Source organism: Macaca fascicularis, chromosome 5 (assembly GCF_037993035.2).
Source record: "Macaca fascicularis isolate 582-1 chromosome 5, T2T-MFA8v1.1".
Lineage (NCBI taxonomy): Eukaryota > Metazoa > Chordata > Mammalia > Primates > Cercopithecidae > Macaca > Macaca fascicularis.
The window spans coordinates 58,208,993-58,225,805 of record NC_088379.1 but is presented as its reverse complement, the minus strand read 5'-3'; the positions used below and the strand labels follow the sequence as shown (position 1 = coordinate 58,225,805).

General features: G+C 37.5%; 1 protein-coding gene across 6 annotated transcripts in view; it reads right to left on the bottom strand.

The window, feature by feature from the left end:
- G3BP2 (G3BP stress granule assembly factor 2) overlaps positions 1-16,813 on the bottom strand; it is an 85,219-nt gene that overhangs the window by 12,505 nt on the left and 55,901 nt on the right. For all 6 annotated transcript variants that reach the window (XM_074039861.1, XM_074039864.1, XM_074039862.1 and 3 more), the window contains exons 2-6: positions 6,679-6,797; positions 3,238-3,319; positions 2,270-2,443; positions 1,623-1,713; positions 453-555 (exon numbers count right to left, since the gene is read on the bottom strand). In XM_074039861.1, the coding sequence (XP_073895962.1) occupies positions 453-555; positions 1,623-1,713; positions 2,270-2,443; positions 3,238-3,319; positions 6,679-6,773 (545 nt within the window). In that variant the 5' untranslated portion in view covers positions 6,774-6,797. The remainder of the gene's footprint in view (positions 1-452; positions 556-1,622; positions 1,714-2,269; positions 2,444-3,237; positions 3,320-6,678; positions 6,798-16,813) is intronic.

Sequence of the window (16,813 nt, the reverse complement as noted above, 5' to 3'; positions counted from 1 at the left end):
CTCTCTAATCCAATAGGTGTAACTAGTTATATGCCAATAACCTGTTCTAGATCTACAAAGTATTCAAAGCAAAATTCCAAAAAGAACTATAAAACAGAAGGAATAATACTCTCAAGTAGCAGTTCCTTAACCCCACCATTTTAAAACTGAATTACTAAGAATGTTTAATGCTAACTATAAACCTATCTTTTATAAAAATAAAATGCTTACTCTGTGTTGTCTTAAACACTCCACATTATCAGTAAGGAACCACTATTTTGGTGCAAGGCATGTTCAATTTTTGGATTAAATAAAACAATTCTTTCCAAATTTGCATATATACAATAGGTACTCAAATACTGACCTAATAGGTGACTTTACCGAGAATTTACTTCCAACGATAATTCTAGGAACAAAAACCACCTTGCTGACATAGTTCAGACCAAATTTAACCTTGCAAATACTATTCTTACGTCACAGGGTGAGCTTCATAGTAACCACTGTTAGCATTTTCTTGTACAGGTTCAGGAGATGGTTGTCTTTCTTCTTGCTCCTCTTCTACTTCATCTTCTGATTCTGACAATACATAAAACAGCACATCTTTTTTAAAGAGGCTTCACAATTTCTAATGAACATATTTTTCACATGTTTAAGGAAGTGGTATGATAGTAAAAAAGAAAATTTGACAATTTTCTTTCTTTCTTTCTTTTTTTGAGATGGAGTCTTGCTCTGTTGCCCAGGCTGGAGTGCAGTGGTGTGATCTTGGCTCACTGCAACCTCCGCCTTCCGGGTTCAAACGATTCTCTGGCCTTAGCCTCTTGAGTAGCTGGGGTTACAGGTATGCGCCATCACGCCCAGCTAAATTTTTTTTTTTTTTTTTTTTTTTAAAGTAGAGATAGGGTTTTCACTGTGTTGGCCAGGCTGGTCCCAAACTCCTGGTCTCAAGTGATCCACCCACCTTGGCCTTCCAAAACACTGGGATTCTGGGTGTGAGCCACCTTGCTCAGCCCCCAAAAAATTTTTTTTGTTTTTTTAACAAAGGCATTCAACTGCAATATCCTCTGTTCTCTCAAAAACTGGAGAGCAAGGATGAAGTTTAATATTTGTTGTACTCTATTAGAAAAAAAAAAAATTTTCGTAAAAGGAAAAAAATTATATTAAAGCCACAATTTAGCTTCCTTCGTCACATCTATTTAATAGACCAATAATGATAAAGAAACTAACCACTGTACATCAATGGAAGATCAATTAAATAATTATGGCATAGCCACAATGTAGACAGCCAACAAAGACATACTACATTAAAAAAAAAAGGAAGCTTTAAGTCAGTGTAATTCCACATTTATAAAAATACATGCTGCTATGAATAGAATCCAAAAACCTTCTCCAATAGGTACCAAACTTGGTTATCTACAGAGGATGAGACTGAGGGAAACCTTTTTTCTTGACATCCAAATTTTGTATAATCTCAAACAATGGACATCTTTTTATAACAATGACAACAACAACAAAACCACAAAAAAAGATGTTTGACTCAGTTACAATAAAGAAGCAAATTTCCATAAATGTCATACTTATAGAAAATAGTCTATAAAGAGTACCAACAGAACCCTTCTATCTTCGTATCTTCAAAGTAACCTCACCTTCATCAAGTTCAGGCTCAGAATCACCAAACACTTCATCTTCATAACGAAACATATCATTGTGAACATAAAATTTATTTGGAACAGATCCCTATAGGAAACAACATTTATTCCATAAATACCCAGAAATCTGGTATTATATAAAAAAGCAAATTACATGGCATACACAATTTCTCATTTTAATACTGGAAATCTGGACTTAATATAATTTTCCAATGCTGAACATGCTATGATGTTTATATAAAATAAAAAGGTCACTCAAAAAAATACAACAGTAAAACTCGCCATTACTTTTGCACCAACCTAGAACTCAAGAAACAGCTATTTAATAGAAAAGAAATCAACAGAACTTTTCTATTTTGTTTTCAAATGTAACCTTTCAAATATACCAATATAGTTTTTGTATTAATGTAATCTTAATCATCCATTTACAAGCTTATATCAGTATTTGACTTATAATTCCAAATAGTCAAAGCATATGTACACACACACACACTCACTCACTCAAACAACAGGTCAAACACAACTTCTTCAAAAATAGCAGTATGCAAATCTAAATTTATTAGAAACCCTTGGACACTTCAAACCAACTAGCAACAGCCAAATTCAACCATATAAATGAAAACTAAATGAAATGAGAAACTTACTTCAGGAGCCAGAACAAAGGTTTGCATAAACTTCCTTTCTGGTTGTCCACTGTTAGACAGCAAACCCATGACCTGGACAACTACTCCATCACTCAAGGTTGCATGAGCATCCACATGACGAATTTTAGTATGACATTCACTGAAGTTCAGAGATAACACTTTGTGGTGTATATCCTTTATTAGGGAGGGAGGGAAAAATATAAACTCTTGTAATACTGCATTACCTACACAATACTATTACCTGCCCTCACTGATTTCCTTACAACTCCACAGTATTAACTACTTAATCTTCCTGACTGAACTGAATCCACTGACCATGCTATGCATCACTGCCAGACTGATGCTCCTAAAGAAGAAATCACAATAGCTCTCTGATATTGTGCAGTAATCTGGCTTTATACAGCTGTCTCCCACTTTTCTGTAATAAGTATTTAGTCATTCTCATATGTTGTCTGCTCCTTGAACTTACACATAATTTTACTGTGTGTTTGCTGATGCTATTTTTTGTCTACTTGTAATTCTTTATTTGGTAAGGCCAAATCTTATGGTCTCACATCCTCTACACAAAGTCTTCCTTCCCTGTTAGGTCATAGGAAACATATGTTTCTGGGCATTCCTATAGCATAGGGTTTAGCTCAGATTTGTATAAACTTAATACACTGTCTTAACTATCTGCTATATAAAATACATCAATGAGATAAAACATACTGTTCTCTTCTTTGTAGCCATCGCAGTGTAACACCACGTTTCACACAAAAATGATGTTTAAGAACTCAAAGCATGTCTCACAATTATTGTTAAACTGAACAACTACTGACAATTTATGTTGACAATTACTGTCAAACATAAATTTCAGTTACCAATAACAATCATATTGAAAAAAAAAATCCATGGACATAAGAAGGCTATTTTTAAAAATCTCTGTCTTAACACAACATTTCTAAACTATATATGAAATTGATACTTACATTTTGGCCATAAACAGCTTCCTGGGGCTTTCCACTAGCATCTACTCCACCATGAACATAGGAAGAATTCCTGCCATAAAACCTGCAAAACCATAATTAATGATTAACACTGAATTGTCAAGAGAAGCCTAAGAGGCAGTAGAATTCTGGTGTCATAGACTAGGTTCCGGATCCGGCTCTGTCACTAGTTGTGTAATCTTGGACAGGTAAATTACTTAAGGTCTTTAAGTTCAGTTTCCTTGGTTATAAAACAGGAACAGGAACTACTACACAGGGTCGTTGTAAGGATTAAATGAGTAATGCACATAGAATGCTCTTAGTTTATCTGGCACAGTACGTAGACAATCATTAGATACTCATATCTAATTCTTATCACATATGTTTTTTGTTAAGTGGAAAAATCGGATATTTTTGACTATTTAGTACATTCTAAATACAGATGCTATAGTAACCGACCCTGTTTTTCTCTTCAGATACAAAGATTCAGCTATCTAGATTTGTTTGGGAATCACAGTTTAATACTATATTCAGATCTCCAAATGATTACTAATTCTAAAGGCTTAAACTGTTTAGATTTAAAATAACTGAAACAATTCAGAGATAAAGTCTAAAATCCAAAATTACTTCAGCATCTAATTTTTTAATATTTTTGTACTGTTCCTAAGTATGTGTAAATTAGTCTTTTATTGGCATTATCCAAAGCAATTAGAATTAGAATCTTTCTAAATTAAGCTCAAAGACGTGAAGTTAATTTTTTCACAAAGAAAACGCAACTCCTATAGTAATAAAACATTTAAGAGCTTCCTTTATGCTAAGCAATGTTTTTAGTGTATTATGTGTACTGACTGACTTAATTTTCTTAACAATCTCATGAAGTACTATTATCTAAATAAACAAGCTGCGGTTCAGAAGAGGTTAAATTAACTCCCCTAAGGTAATATACCTATCAAGTGGGGCACCCAAGATAAGAACCTAGTCTAACTTGAGAGTCCATGCTTTTAGCCACTACTCTTACTATTAAATTTACACTCTCTTCTCTCATGTACTACTGGCATCTTTCCTATAGAACAGTTTGGCTGTGTGTGTATCTGTGTGTATACACATGAAAAGTCTCAGAATGATCATATCTCTTTGATGCATTAATTCTTCCAGGAAAGTATCTAAGAAAATAACTAACTAGCAACGTACACAAATAATGCATGTTTCAGGATATGTATTAGTGTTGCTTATCACAAGTAGAAAATTATAACAACTTGAATTTTCATTAAGAAAGAAATTGGTCAAATAAGCTAGGTCTAAAACAAGTCTGTTACTGTTTAAACATGATGGTGTAGGGCCTTATTGTTTTAATTTTTTTTTTTTTTGGTCACTAAAGAAAACAAAAAACCCTGTATCATGAAAAGACCAAATTTCAGATATCAAAGGGCCCTATTAATTCTATATCTTCCCCCAAACTCCCTCACATACACTGTCATCAAAAACATCTTTACTTTTACAATTAGAGAAAGACACAGTTATTCATTTTACATTTATTTGCGGGGAAGATACATGTTAGTTACACTTTATATATACTACATTATAATAAAGTGGTTGGGGACACTACTCAGAACTGGGCCTGAATATTGGCTATGGTTAGCTTGTTTACTTATTGAGTGATCCTAGATGAATTACTAACCTCAACTGTCTAATAGATAAAGAGCTAATAAAAGTAACTTCACTTTAAGACTGTCATAAGGAGGCTGGGCGCGGTGGCTCATGCCTGTAATCCCAGCACGTTGGGAGGCTGAGACGGGCGGATCACGAGGTCAGGAGATCGAGACCATCCCGGTTAACACAGTGAAATCCCGTCTCTACTAAAAATATTAAAAAAATTAGCCGGGCGTGGTGGCCGGTGCCTGTAGTCCCAGCTACTCGGGAGGCTGAGGCAGGAGAATGGCGTGAACCCAGGAGGCGGAGCTTGCAGTGAGCTGAGATCAAGCCACTGCACTCCAGCCTGGATGACAGAGCGAGACTCCGTCTCAAAAAAAAAAAAAAAAGACTGTCATAAGGAATACATGAGATAATATACATATGTAAAGTAATTAGAGTCTAGCAAACAGTAAATATAAAAATGCCTTCTTGAATAAAACAGATTACATGTATGTTCAAAAGAGCAAGACAAATTGCTACTGAAATGCTCATTAAGATGACCTACAGATAAAGGAATTTAAGTCTTTTAAACAGCCTTTCTCACGGGAAGTGGTAATATATTTATCCTTAACCCATTTGGCCAGTGTGTTCTGCAATACTTACAAAGTGTAACTCTTGTAAGAGTTTCACCTATCTTCTACTTGCTAAGATACATCAAGAACAAAAATTAAATACTACCCACAATATAAATCAATTTCACTTTGATCTCTGGAAAAAACAAGCCTACAGATGTCTACCTCTTGTTAAAACAGTAAATAAGGTTATTGCTGCTGTTTTACAAAGGAATACTATTTTACAGATTAGAAGAAATACAAATTTTCACAGTATAATCATTTAACTGATCCATTCCCCGACACTGTTTGGGATAACTTTAAAAAAAAAGATTTAAGCTGCTGATTTCAAATTGCATATTGGAACCCATTAGTTGGTCAAACGGTCAAACCCAAGATATGGTTTTTTTTTTTTTTTTTTGAGATGAAGCCTCACTCTGTCACCCAGGCTGGAGTGCAGTGGCACAATCTCCGCTCTCTGCAGCTTCCACCTCCCAGGTTCAAGCAATTCTCCCGACTCAGCCTCCTGAGTAGCTAGAACTACAGGCGCCTGCCACCACGCCCAGCTAACTTTCGTATTTTCAGTAGAGACGGGGCTTCACCATGTTGGCCAGGCTGGTCTCAAACTCCTGACCTCAAGTGATCCACCTGCCTCAGCCTCCCAAAGTGTTGGGATTGCATGTGTGAGGCGCTGCGTCCAGTCTCGTGTAAACTTTATATAGTTCTCCACCACCCACCCCAAAAGGCTTTTTTTGTTTTTTTGGTTTTTTTAATGAAATAAAGGTTGGGCTTGGTGGCTCATGCCTGTAATCCCAGTGCTTTGGGAAGGCAAGCTGCAAGCTGGGAGGATCGCTTGAGGCCAAGAGTTTGACGCCACAGAGGGCTATAATCACATCACTGCACTCCAGCCTGAGTGACAGAGCAAGACCATGACTCTAAAAGTAAAATACTAGAGTACATGTAAGTATGTGCATATATATATATGAATGTGTTATGTACTAGAATATGACATAAAGTGTTTTTGTTACTGTGAGTTGCAGTCAAAAACACTTTCTGCCATCAAATGAATAAAATATTGAATACAGTTTAGACATGTTTACAAACATACTGTCAGATAATGAGACAGGAAATGCAAAATATATGTAGTAATATCCAAGAAAAAAAATAGATAACAATACCAAATTATTTGTTTAAAATTTACCTGTGTAAATATTCTGGAGCTTTATTCAGCAAAGTATAATACTGCCTCACAAACTCCCGCCCTACAAGCAGCGGACTGGGCTTCTCCATAACCATTTCTTTGCTGCACAATGTCAAATGCTAAGGGAGCAAACACAAGAATAACTATTAAAAAGTCATCTTTGTCATCAACCACCATGAAATAAATTTTCTTTTTAGCCAAATTTAGCAGTGGGGAGTTGTATACCAATTAGTGACACTAATGTTAATAAGTTCTGATAACTCACTACCATCAGACTAACCTGAAATAAATTTTCTTAGCCACACAAATGGGACCAAAATTAATGCCACTATTAAAAAAGTAACTTACAACAAACAGCAAAACAATACATTCCTAACTACTATCCATAAGGTAACCTCCAACATTTGTGTCTCCCTTTGTCTCTCTTTCTTGATTTCCCTACCCTTCAGGACAGGAAAATAGCATCTTTGTTATTTCTTATTCCCAAGGGGTCCAATGCTGCCTCAGACTAAGTATAAGTCCTTCTATTCACAGTGCCTTTTTCCTTTGGGGACCAAAATCTACTACATTCCTGGATTGCAGTGGTTTTATCCTAGGAAGAAAGACAGAGGGCACAAGTTAAGACTCAGAGATAACACTTATGGCAAAGCGCCATGACTTGTGTTTTTGTATTCTCTTTCCTTCTGGGAATTAATTTCACCATTTTCAAAATAGTAACAAGGATTAATCACCACCTATAACTTCAGTACTTAGAGATAATCATTTTTTACCTTTGATATTATGTCTCTCTAATCTTTCTTTCCACTAATTAAGCATCTAACTACATGAGATGCTGTTTATAATAAATGAAATCTCTGGTGAACAAGGTAAGATTCTAACCCTCGAGGAGTTTATAGTCTGTCAAGAAATATAAACAAGCAAAAACTGGTGCTATGATAATGTGCCTCAAAGTTAAAACCTACAAGAACAACTAGCACGAAATAAATACAATTTCTTTTTTGTCTTGTGAGACAGGGTCTCATCTGTCACCTAGGCTGGAGTGTAGTGGTACAATCATGGCTCACTACAGCCTCAACTGCCAGGCTCAGGCTCAGGCTCAAGCGATCCTCCCACCTCAATCTCCTGAGAAGCTGGGACTATAAGCACGCACCACCATACCTGGCTAATTTTTTAAAATTTTTTAACTTTTATTTTTAGCAGAGACGAGGTCTTGCTATAATGCCCTGACTGGTCTCAAACTCCTGGCCTCAAGTGATTCTCCCACTTCAGCCTCCCGAAGTGCTGGGATTACAGGTGTGAGCCACAAACAAAACTTCTCATCATTTGCTGTAAGAATATAGTCCCCAGATCCTCCCACTTCAGCCTCCTGAAGTGCTGGGATTACAGGTGTGAGCCACAAACAAAACTTCTCATCATTTGCTGTAAGAATATAGTCCCCAGATCCTCCCACTTCAGCCTCCTGAAGTGCTGGGATTACAGGTGTGAGCCACAAACAAAACTTCTCAGCAATTACTGTTAAGAATATAGTCCCCAGAACAGTCAAAATTATAACATTAGAAATTGGAGATTAGGAGGAGAGAAAAATGTGAAATATAACCTCTTTTATTTTATTTTGAGATGGAGTCTTGTTCTGTTGCCCAGGCTGGAGTCCAGTGGTACAATCTTGGCTCACTGCAACCTCTGCTTCCCGGGTTCAAACAATTCTCTTGCCTCAGCCTCCCAAGTAGCTGAGACCACAGGCACGTGCCACCACACCTGGCTAATTTTTGTATTATTAGTAGAGATAGGGTTTCACCATGTTAGCCAGACTAGTCTTGAACTCCTGACCTCGTGATCCACCCGCCTCAGCCTCCCAACGTGCTGGGATTACAGGCGTGAGCCACCGTGCCCAGCCACCTGTTTTATTTTCAAAAGACCTATTACACTTAAAAGTACTAAAACAAACAAACAAACAAAAAATCATAATAGCTAAGTGTGTATCTATTGGGTAAATCAGGATGCAGTTTAAATTCCTGCTTAGCCAGGTACAGTGGCTCCCGCCTGTAATCCCAGCATTTTAGGAGGCCAAGGTGGGCGGATTGTCTGAGGTCAGAAGTTTGAGACCAGTCTCGCCAAAATGGTAAAACCCTGTCTCCATTAAAATACTAAAATTAGCCAGGCGTGGTAGTCAGCGCCTGTAGTCCCAGCTACTTGGGAAGCTAAGGCAGGATAATCGCTTGATCCCAGGAGGCAGAAGTTGTAGTGGGCCAAGATCATGCCTCTGCACTCCAGCCTGGGCAACACAGTGAGGCACCATCTCAATAAATAAACAGACTGATTAATTCCTGCTTAAACTTCAGGTTGAGCCAGGAGGATCATTTGAGGTCAGGAGTTCGGGACCAGCATGACCAAGATAGTGAAACCCTGTCTCTACTAAAAATAAAACAAAATTGGCTGAACATGGTGGCACACACCTGTAATCTCAGCTACTCAGGAGGCTGAGGCACAAGAATCACTTTAACCTGGGGGACAAAGGTTGCAATGAGCTGAGATCACACTCCAGCCTGGGCAACAGAGCGAGACTATCTCAAAACAAACAAAGAAAGACAAGAAAACACTGCAGGCTGGCACAGTGGCTCACACCTGTAATCCCAGCACTTTGGGAGGCGGAGGTGGGAGGAAAGCTCCAGGCCAGGAATTCAAGACCAGCCTGGCCAACAGAGAGATCCCATCTCTATACAAAAAAATTAAAAATAAAAAACAAATTTCCATGTGTGTTTACTTTAAATAACTAAAACAATTTCAGAGACAGTCCTGCATCACAGTCATTAAAATTGTGATACTATTTTTAATAAAAATCAAATACCAACTATAGTAGAGCTTACAAATAAAAAGTGTAGCTTTACATAATTCTAGTGACTCACAATTCAACTTTTACATTATGTTTTTAGGTTCCTTGTTTCTTCCTTTCCAACTAACTTTCCCTCCTCTGTCTTTCTGAAACCCTCAAACTTGATTTACAAAAATCCCCAAATCTGTTTAAAATTTTCCATAATGCTTCACCTGCTTTCAAAAATAGTTAATTCACAAAGAGCGGATCCAAAAACTGCCATTTCAGGTGCCACTGATATTCCAGAAAACTGAAAACTCCCAATAAGGGTAACAACCCTAACGCAAAAAGGACTCATATGCTACATTTAAAGTAACAAAGCACTGGGCTGTGGCTCATGCCTGTAATCCTAGCACTTTGGGAGGTCGAAGTGCTTGAGACTGCTTGAGCTTAGGAGACCAGCCTGGTCAACAAGGCAAAACCCCATCTAAAATTAGCCAGGTACGGTGGTGCACACTTGTGGTCCCAGCTACTTGGGAGGATTGCTTGAGCCCAGGAGGTCTAGGGTGCAGTGAGCTTTGATCAGGATACTGCACTGCAGCCTGGCTGGCAGAACGAGACCTATCTCAAACACACACACACACACAGAGCTAAGCAACTTAACATTTTTATTTTGAATAATGAGGGTGGGTAAAGAACAGTAGACTTACCAAGTAAAATTTAACAAGGTAACTAAAATATGGAAATTATATGTATTTTAACACCATAAAAATTGATGGTAAAATAATACTAACACACGGGAAAATACTACATTACTCTCTGGACAAAATAACTATGCACAAAATAGTTTTCTTTAAATTGACAGTGACAGAAATACTATTAGGAATTTCCAGGTTTGGGGATTATTGTTTTCTTCTCTCTAGATTTCCGGATTTTCTACAGGAACACTGTTGTCATTTATCCCAAATTTCCCACCATATTCATAGAGTACATACTATCTATCATTTTTGTCACTTACATATTTGTTTCTCAAACCAAAATAAAATGGTACAGAATACAAATACCAGTATCACAGGTCAAAATGCTCTAAAGACTTGGTGTAACAAGGTTCAAAAAAAGCTTCAATTTGCCCACTATCTACATGGTCAATGAAGTATAATGGCCAAGATATCATCAATTTAGAACAGAGAGACAGGAAAAGGCAGTAGAATATTTGATTTATCGATACTCAATAAATTAATACTTATTAGAAATATTGGAAGGCAGTAACTTGAAAAGTTAACTTCAAATGGCATATAAGTAAGGCAATGCTAATCTGGTAAAATCTAAACAAACAGGCATATATAACAGGTTATATAGAAAGCCGAGCTTTTAAGGTGCAGAGGAGGCTCCCACAGGAATGGTAAAACAAAATCAAGACTTAGTGAGAGAACAGTGTTTCAACTAATTACATCAGTTACTTCTTTAACCATTAACTCCGATTTGAAGCGACTCAGAATTTAGAGAGCCAAAATATAATTGATAGAAATCAAGCAGAAAATGATTACTAGAGATCAACCATCAAACGTTTGGGTAGTTGCAGGAAATAAGACTATGAAAATTGAGTAAGTAATATAAAGTTCACGTTTATAATTCATGCACCGTCAGTGTATGTAAGAAGGTTGAGAAAAAGGAAAAAAGTCAAATTACACATTCAGAATAAAGTGATTACAAGAAGAAAGAATTGTGCCATTTTTATTCTTCATAGCAAAGCACCTTACAGGTAATCCATTTCTAGATCTGGGACCTTCCATTTCTTAAAAAAAGTTAACAAAATGAAACAAAATTCTGAACATGGGAGTGAGTAAAAGGTTTCGACTATCTTATCTATCTATGGCCATGAAAAAGTCATGACCTTACTGGATCTCGATTTCCTAATTTACAAATTGAGAAGCAATCCCTCGCCAAGCCTACAAGACTACACAGTTCTATAAAGACAGCCAAGGAGGCCTGGTGCAGTGGTTCACACCTGTAACCCCAATATTTTGGGAGGTCGATGTGGGTGAATCGCTTGAGCTCAGGTGTTTGAGACCAGCCCAGGCAACATGGCAAAACCCCGTCTCTACTAAAAAATACAAAAAATTAGCCAGGCGTGGTAGTGCACAAGTGTAGCTCCAGCTACTCAGGAAGCTGAGGTGGGAGGAATGCCTAAGCCCAGGAAGTCGAGGCTGCAGTGAGTCAAGATGGCACCACCGCACTCAAACCTGGGTAACAGGAGTGAGACCCTGTTTTAAAAAAAAAAAAAAAAAAAAAAAAAAAAAAAAAAGGCAAGATTAAAGGATACTTATACACAAAAAGAAATCCTCAGAAAGTTTGTTAGATCAGCACCTTCAAAGATAATCACCATCTTCAATAAAGTGGTTGTTAGCCTCACCTAACAATCTTTTTAGAAAAAGTGAAATACAATGTATCACACCCCACTTGTTCCAATGACACCTGAAAATGTGGAGAATCTCACACAGGAATGCAGAATGTAAGATTTTCTCTGTTACATTAGCTCTATACACAGACAAAGCTCTCTCATGAACAAATCCGTCTTTTACTTGTTCAAATGAAAACATAATCTAAGCCCGGGTACAGTGGCTCATGCCTACTTCCCAGCACTTTGGAAGGCCAAGGCAGGCGGATCACGAGGTAAGGAGATCGAGATCATCCTGGTTAACACAGTGAAACCTCGTCTCTACTAAAAATACAAAAAATTAGCCGGGCATGGTGGCACGTGCCTGGAGTCCCAGTTACTCAGGAGGCGGAGGCAGTAGAATTGCTTGAACCCAGAAGCAAAGGTTGCAGTGAGCAGAGATCACACCATTGCACTTCAGCCTGGGCAGTAAGAGTGAAACTGTCTCAAAAAAAAACAGAACCCGAAAACATTATCCAGTATAGTTTAGAGGCATTCTACTCTCCAACTCTGCCTACTGCACCTAAAATCCCTGTGAATCTTCATCAGAATATTTTATTCATTCCTGTTTCTTAAAACGTTTCCTCTGCATTTGCCTAGACTAATTCCTGAAGCACATGTACGTCAGCTCTCACAGAAAATTGCTCTTTGTCACCTGTATTTTCTGAATCTGTTAATAATACACATTGAGAAGGAGTGGAACATTGTAAATAATATACAATGAGAGGGAGTGGAGAACTGGTAGACATACATTCAGATTACAAAAGAAAGTCACATTAAGCTTCATTATCCTACAATGTATTTATATTTCCTCAGTTTCAAAATAATGGGAAAAAAAAAAACCCAAAGTTATCACTCTCCTTTCCTCAAACTTTGATTAAAATGTCACCTTTTAGGTAAGAAACATTTAGGTTTTTTGTTTACCATTTAAAGTTTAGTGAATCACTAGTATAATGGGGCTGTCTCCAAAACAATCAATCTCAGGCTACATTAATTTAGATGTAATATCTAAAATGAGTTGAAAATTCTAATTGAATATAGTGAATGGAAATTATAAGAAGGTAGATTTGGGTTCAACATAACTCAAAAATAACGTGAGTTGTCCAAATGTCAAATAGAGCTACTTAACAAGTAGTCAGTCAGTACAGGTATTCCAGAGACTAACTGAATGATTTGGCACAAACATAGTAAGGGAGTTCATAGATCCAAAAAAATATAATTAGGCCATTCCAACACTACCTAAGATCCTAAAAGTCTGTTAACAAGAAGCAGGACTTTTGACTTCTCCAATACTCATCCCACACCTTCCTATCTGCAATGACTGAAACCCTATGAATTTATCTGGGCCCAGCGGAAATCCTATCCCCTTGAAAATCTTTCTACTTCCACTGAATTCCTCAACAGAATATAACTCTTTGCTATTAACTCTTAAAGTACTTTTGGCCTTTATCATGGCAGTTTATTGATCATACTCTGCCCTAAGTTACTAATTGTACACCTGTCTTCAGCTTCTCTCTATTCCCCTCTCAAATTATAACTCAGCTCTGGAAACATCACAATTCTTCTCAACAATGAATGACTTCTCAGTCCTCCACCCATCTGCATTATCAATGTTGACTACCTCCTCCTAACTCTTCTAGAGTTCTATAAGGCAAATTTTCCTTCTCATCAAAACGCAGAAGTTTTCAAGGTTCTGTCTTCTAACCTGGCAATTTCAGCTTCCGGTCTCATGTCTACCTAAATGTGTATCTAGTCTACACCAGAAGTTCAAATTTTACATTCGTCACCACATACTGAATACCTAGACATGACCTACATATGTCCCAACACACACATGCACCAAAGAAAGCTATTTCCTTATTTCTGTTAAAAGTGTCATAATCTTCTCAACTTGAAAGCTCAGTCATGATTTTCTCCCCTCCTTTAGCTTTGCCAAACTGTGAAATCCTTACAACTCAGAAGCTGGAATTTGTGCCCTCTTTTACACTCCCACTGTTCAGACCTTTTAGTTATTCTTCAAAAGTCGTTCAAGCCCTTGTATCATGTGTAGTACAGAGTAAAATCCAAACACCTGCATTCAGTTTGGCATCTAAGGCCCTATACAGAAATCCAGTCTGACATTCAATGTCATAACCAACCTTTCAAATTCATCTTCTACTATATACTTTCTCATTCCTGTATCAAATTCCATCCAAATATTTTAATCACCTGTTATTATTCTCTGCAATTTCATTCTCTGGGCCTTTGTCTTACTTCATTCATTCCCATCCACAAGCTGAGTCAATGGGTTAGACAAAATAAATTCATTTCAACATTTATTTTATGGCTACTCTGTATGTACCAGAAACTACAAAAGGAAAAAGAGGCCGGGCGCGGTAGCTCACGCCTGTAATTCTAGCACTTTGGGAGGCTGAGACGGGTGGATCACCTGAGGTCAGAAGTTCGAGACCAGCCTGACCAACATGGAGAAACCCATCTCTACTAAAAATAGAAAAAAGTCAGCCGGGTGTGGTGGCAGGCGCCTGTAATCCCAGCAACTAGGGAGGCTGAAGCAGGAGAATCGCTTGAACCCAGGGGGCGGAGGTTGCAGTGAGCTGAGTTCTAAGTACTTGATATTAGTTATTATAAAAAGAATAAGACCTCTAGTAGTAGGATGCAGTTCTCTTTACCACATCGTGTTACCAAAGGTTATGTGGGTGCTAAAACACAGCTTATCTCCACTACAGGATACTTACCCCTTTCCCCTCTGGAGTCCCTCATTCATAGCTGGGCTCAAACTAGTCAGGTTTATTTATTTTAACTGAACCATGGACTATATCCATTTGCAACAGCTAAATGCATATCAATACTGGAACTTTCTGAAATTCCAGATGGTCTTTGCTTAAAGTAACTTGAACAATCTAAGGAACACTATACCTTTTTAAAGAAATGATCTTCAATCTTTCGTGGCACACCATTGAATGAAAGCTTCACAAAGATCTAAGAATCATAGTGGTACAAATAAATAATAAAAGTAAGTTATGGACTAAATCTCTTATTCAGGCTCCAAAGTTTTTTTGTTTTCTGTCGTCCTCAGAAGTTGAGAGAAGCTAGTTTTGAAACTCAGAAGCTATTAAAAGTGACCAAGCATTAAGAAATGGAAATGCTTGCTGTCCACAAAAATAAAGCATGTATTTGTACTATGTTGTAACGTTTAACAAGTAACCTACTATTTTCCTTTGTGTCTTTAAAATAGATAGGGCATTATCTTTATTTACAGAAAAGGATGTTTAGAGAGCCTAAGGAAAGGTGTTTGGGGTCCCCCAGTTACAGTAAAAAAAAAAAAAGAGGACTCGAAATCAGGTCTCCTGACTCTAGTGATGTTTTCACTACATTTTGGTTAGGAACAACCGCTTTGGAAGAGCAGCCAGCTCTTCCAACAATACAAAAATTAATTTTAAACAAGCAATTGTTAGCTTACGTGAAACTGTTGAGAAGAGTGAAAAGCAAAGGAATACGGCAGGCCAGTAACAGAAAACCCAAGAATCATTTTCAATACACCTATGGTTTCAAGATAGGGTAAAATACTTGGAAATTAGAAGATAAAAGTAAGTGGAAACACAACAGTCAAGAAACTAATTCTATTGCTTCTGAAGGTAGGCTAGGGAGTTGGACCAATTTATTCTATCGGATATTAAACAAGTGTCTACCAGTGGAGAGTAACTAAGTCATGTTTGTCCATTAAATCCTACTGAATTTAAGTCCAGACGCAACACTTTAGTTTTTGCCTTTCATCAACATTGAAAAGGACTCATTCACTGTCTCCACATTCACTCAAAATATGTGGAAAGTCTCTTCAAAGCAATCTAGGGGGAAAATGTTAAATCCTAATTATGGGTAATAAACAGCGATAATTTTGCAGGATAAGGAAGGGAAGTTTTCAGAATCTAAAGAGGCAGTGCCAACACTTTCTTCAAACCAGGAGTTGCCTGCTGACAAATCAACTGCTTAGCTGCTAACTGAACAGTTAAGTTAGTTACTCCACGAAATTATCAAATAACGTGTTTTCTTCTTTACCTTTTAATTTTTATCCCCATCCATCCCACAAGCATTCTGGCTCACTCTTGATGTTTTTTCACTATTACTAATATTTCGACCCTGAATATCAATCTGAGCTCTTAGTAAGCAATTCATTCTAGGTCCTTATTATTCCTACAATTCCTTGACTGCTTTTCAGAGTTAGTTTGTAAAGATTAAATCATAACATAAAGGCCCATATGAGTAATCTTAAAAATTTAAGAAAAATGTAACTACTGCTAAAGAAACGGTAAATCAATCCTAAGAGGTTCAAACGCCTCGTACCGTGTATCTCCTAAGACCAGGAATCTTGGATTATCAAAAGGACCACTGGATCCTAACAGGCCAAAAGTTTACTTAGAAACTTTGTTCACATGCCTAAGGCTATATTAACTGCCAAATATGGAGCTGGAGAAGAATTGCCATCATCTCCCACTCTAGTACACCGGGGCTCTCTTAACGGCAGTTAATGGTTCCTAGATCCAGGTACCTGCAACGCTAACGTTTGAAAGACTAGAACAAGGTACGGAGCCTTGAACCTAAAACCACAGTATCTTAATCCAAGTTAATATCCCACAACAATCACAGGGGAAGAAAAGGACAACTTTACTATTCCAGCTAAAAGTGCACGTGCCTTTTTTGTTGTTGTTGTTAGGAAGGAAAAGGCACTCTCCCACCCCCCCACCCCAAATCCGTTACAACATTAAGTATGTCTCGGGGAAAAAAACTGTTCTATGCAGGAAATTGTAGACGAAAATCTATATTCGCCCCAAAGCGGCACAGGGCCATCTTAAGAAATCTGCTTTTAGAGACGCAGGGAAAATTCTATAAGA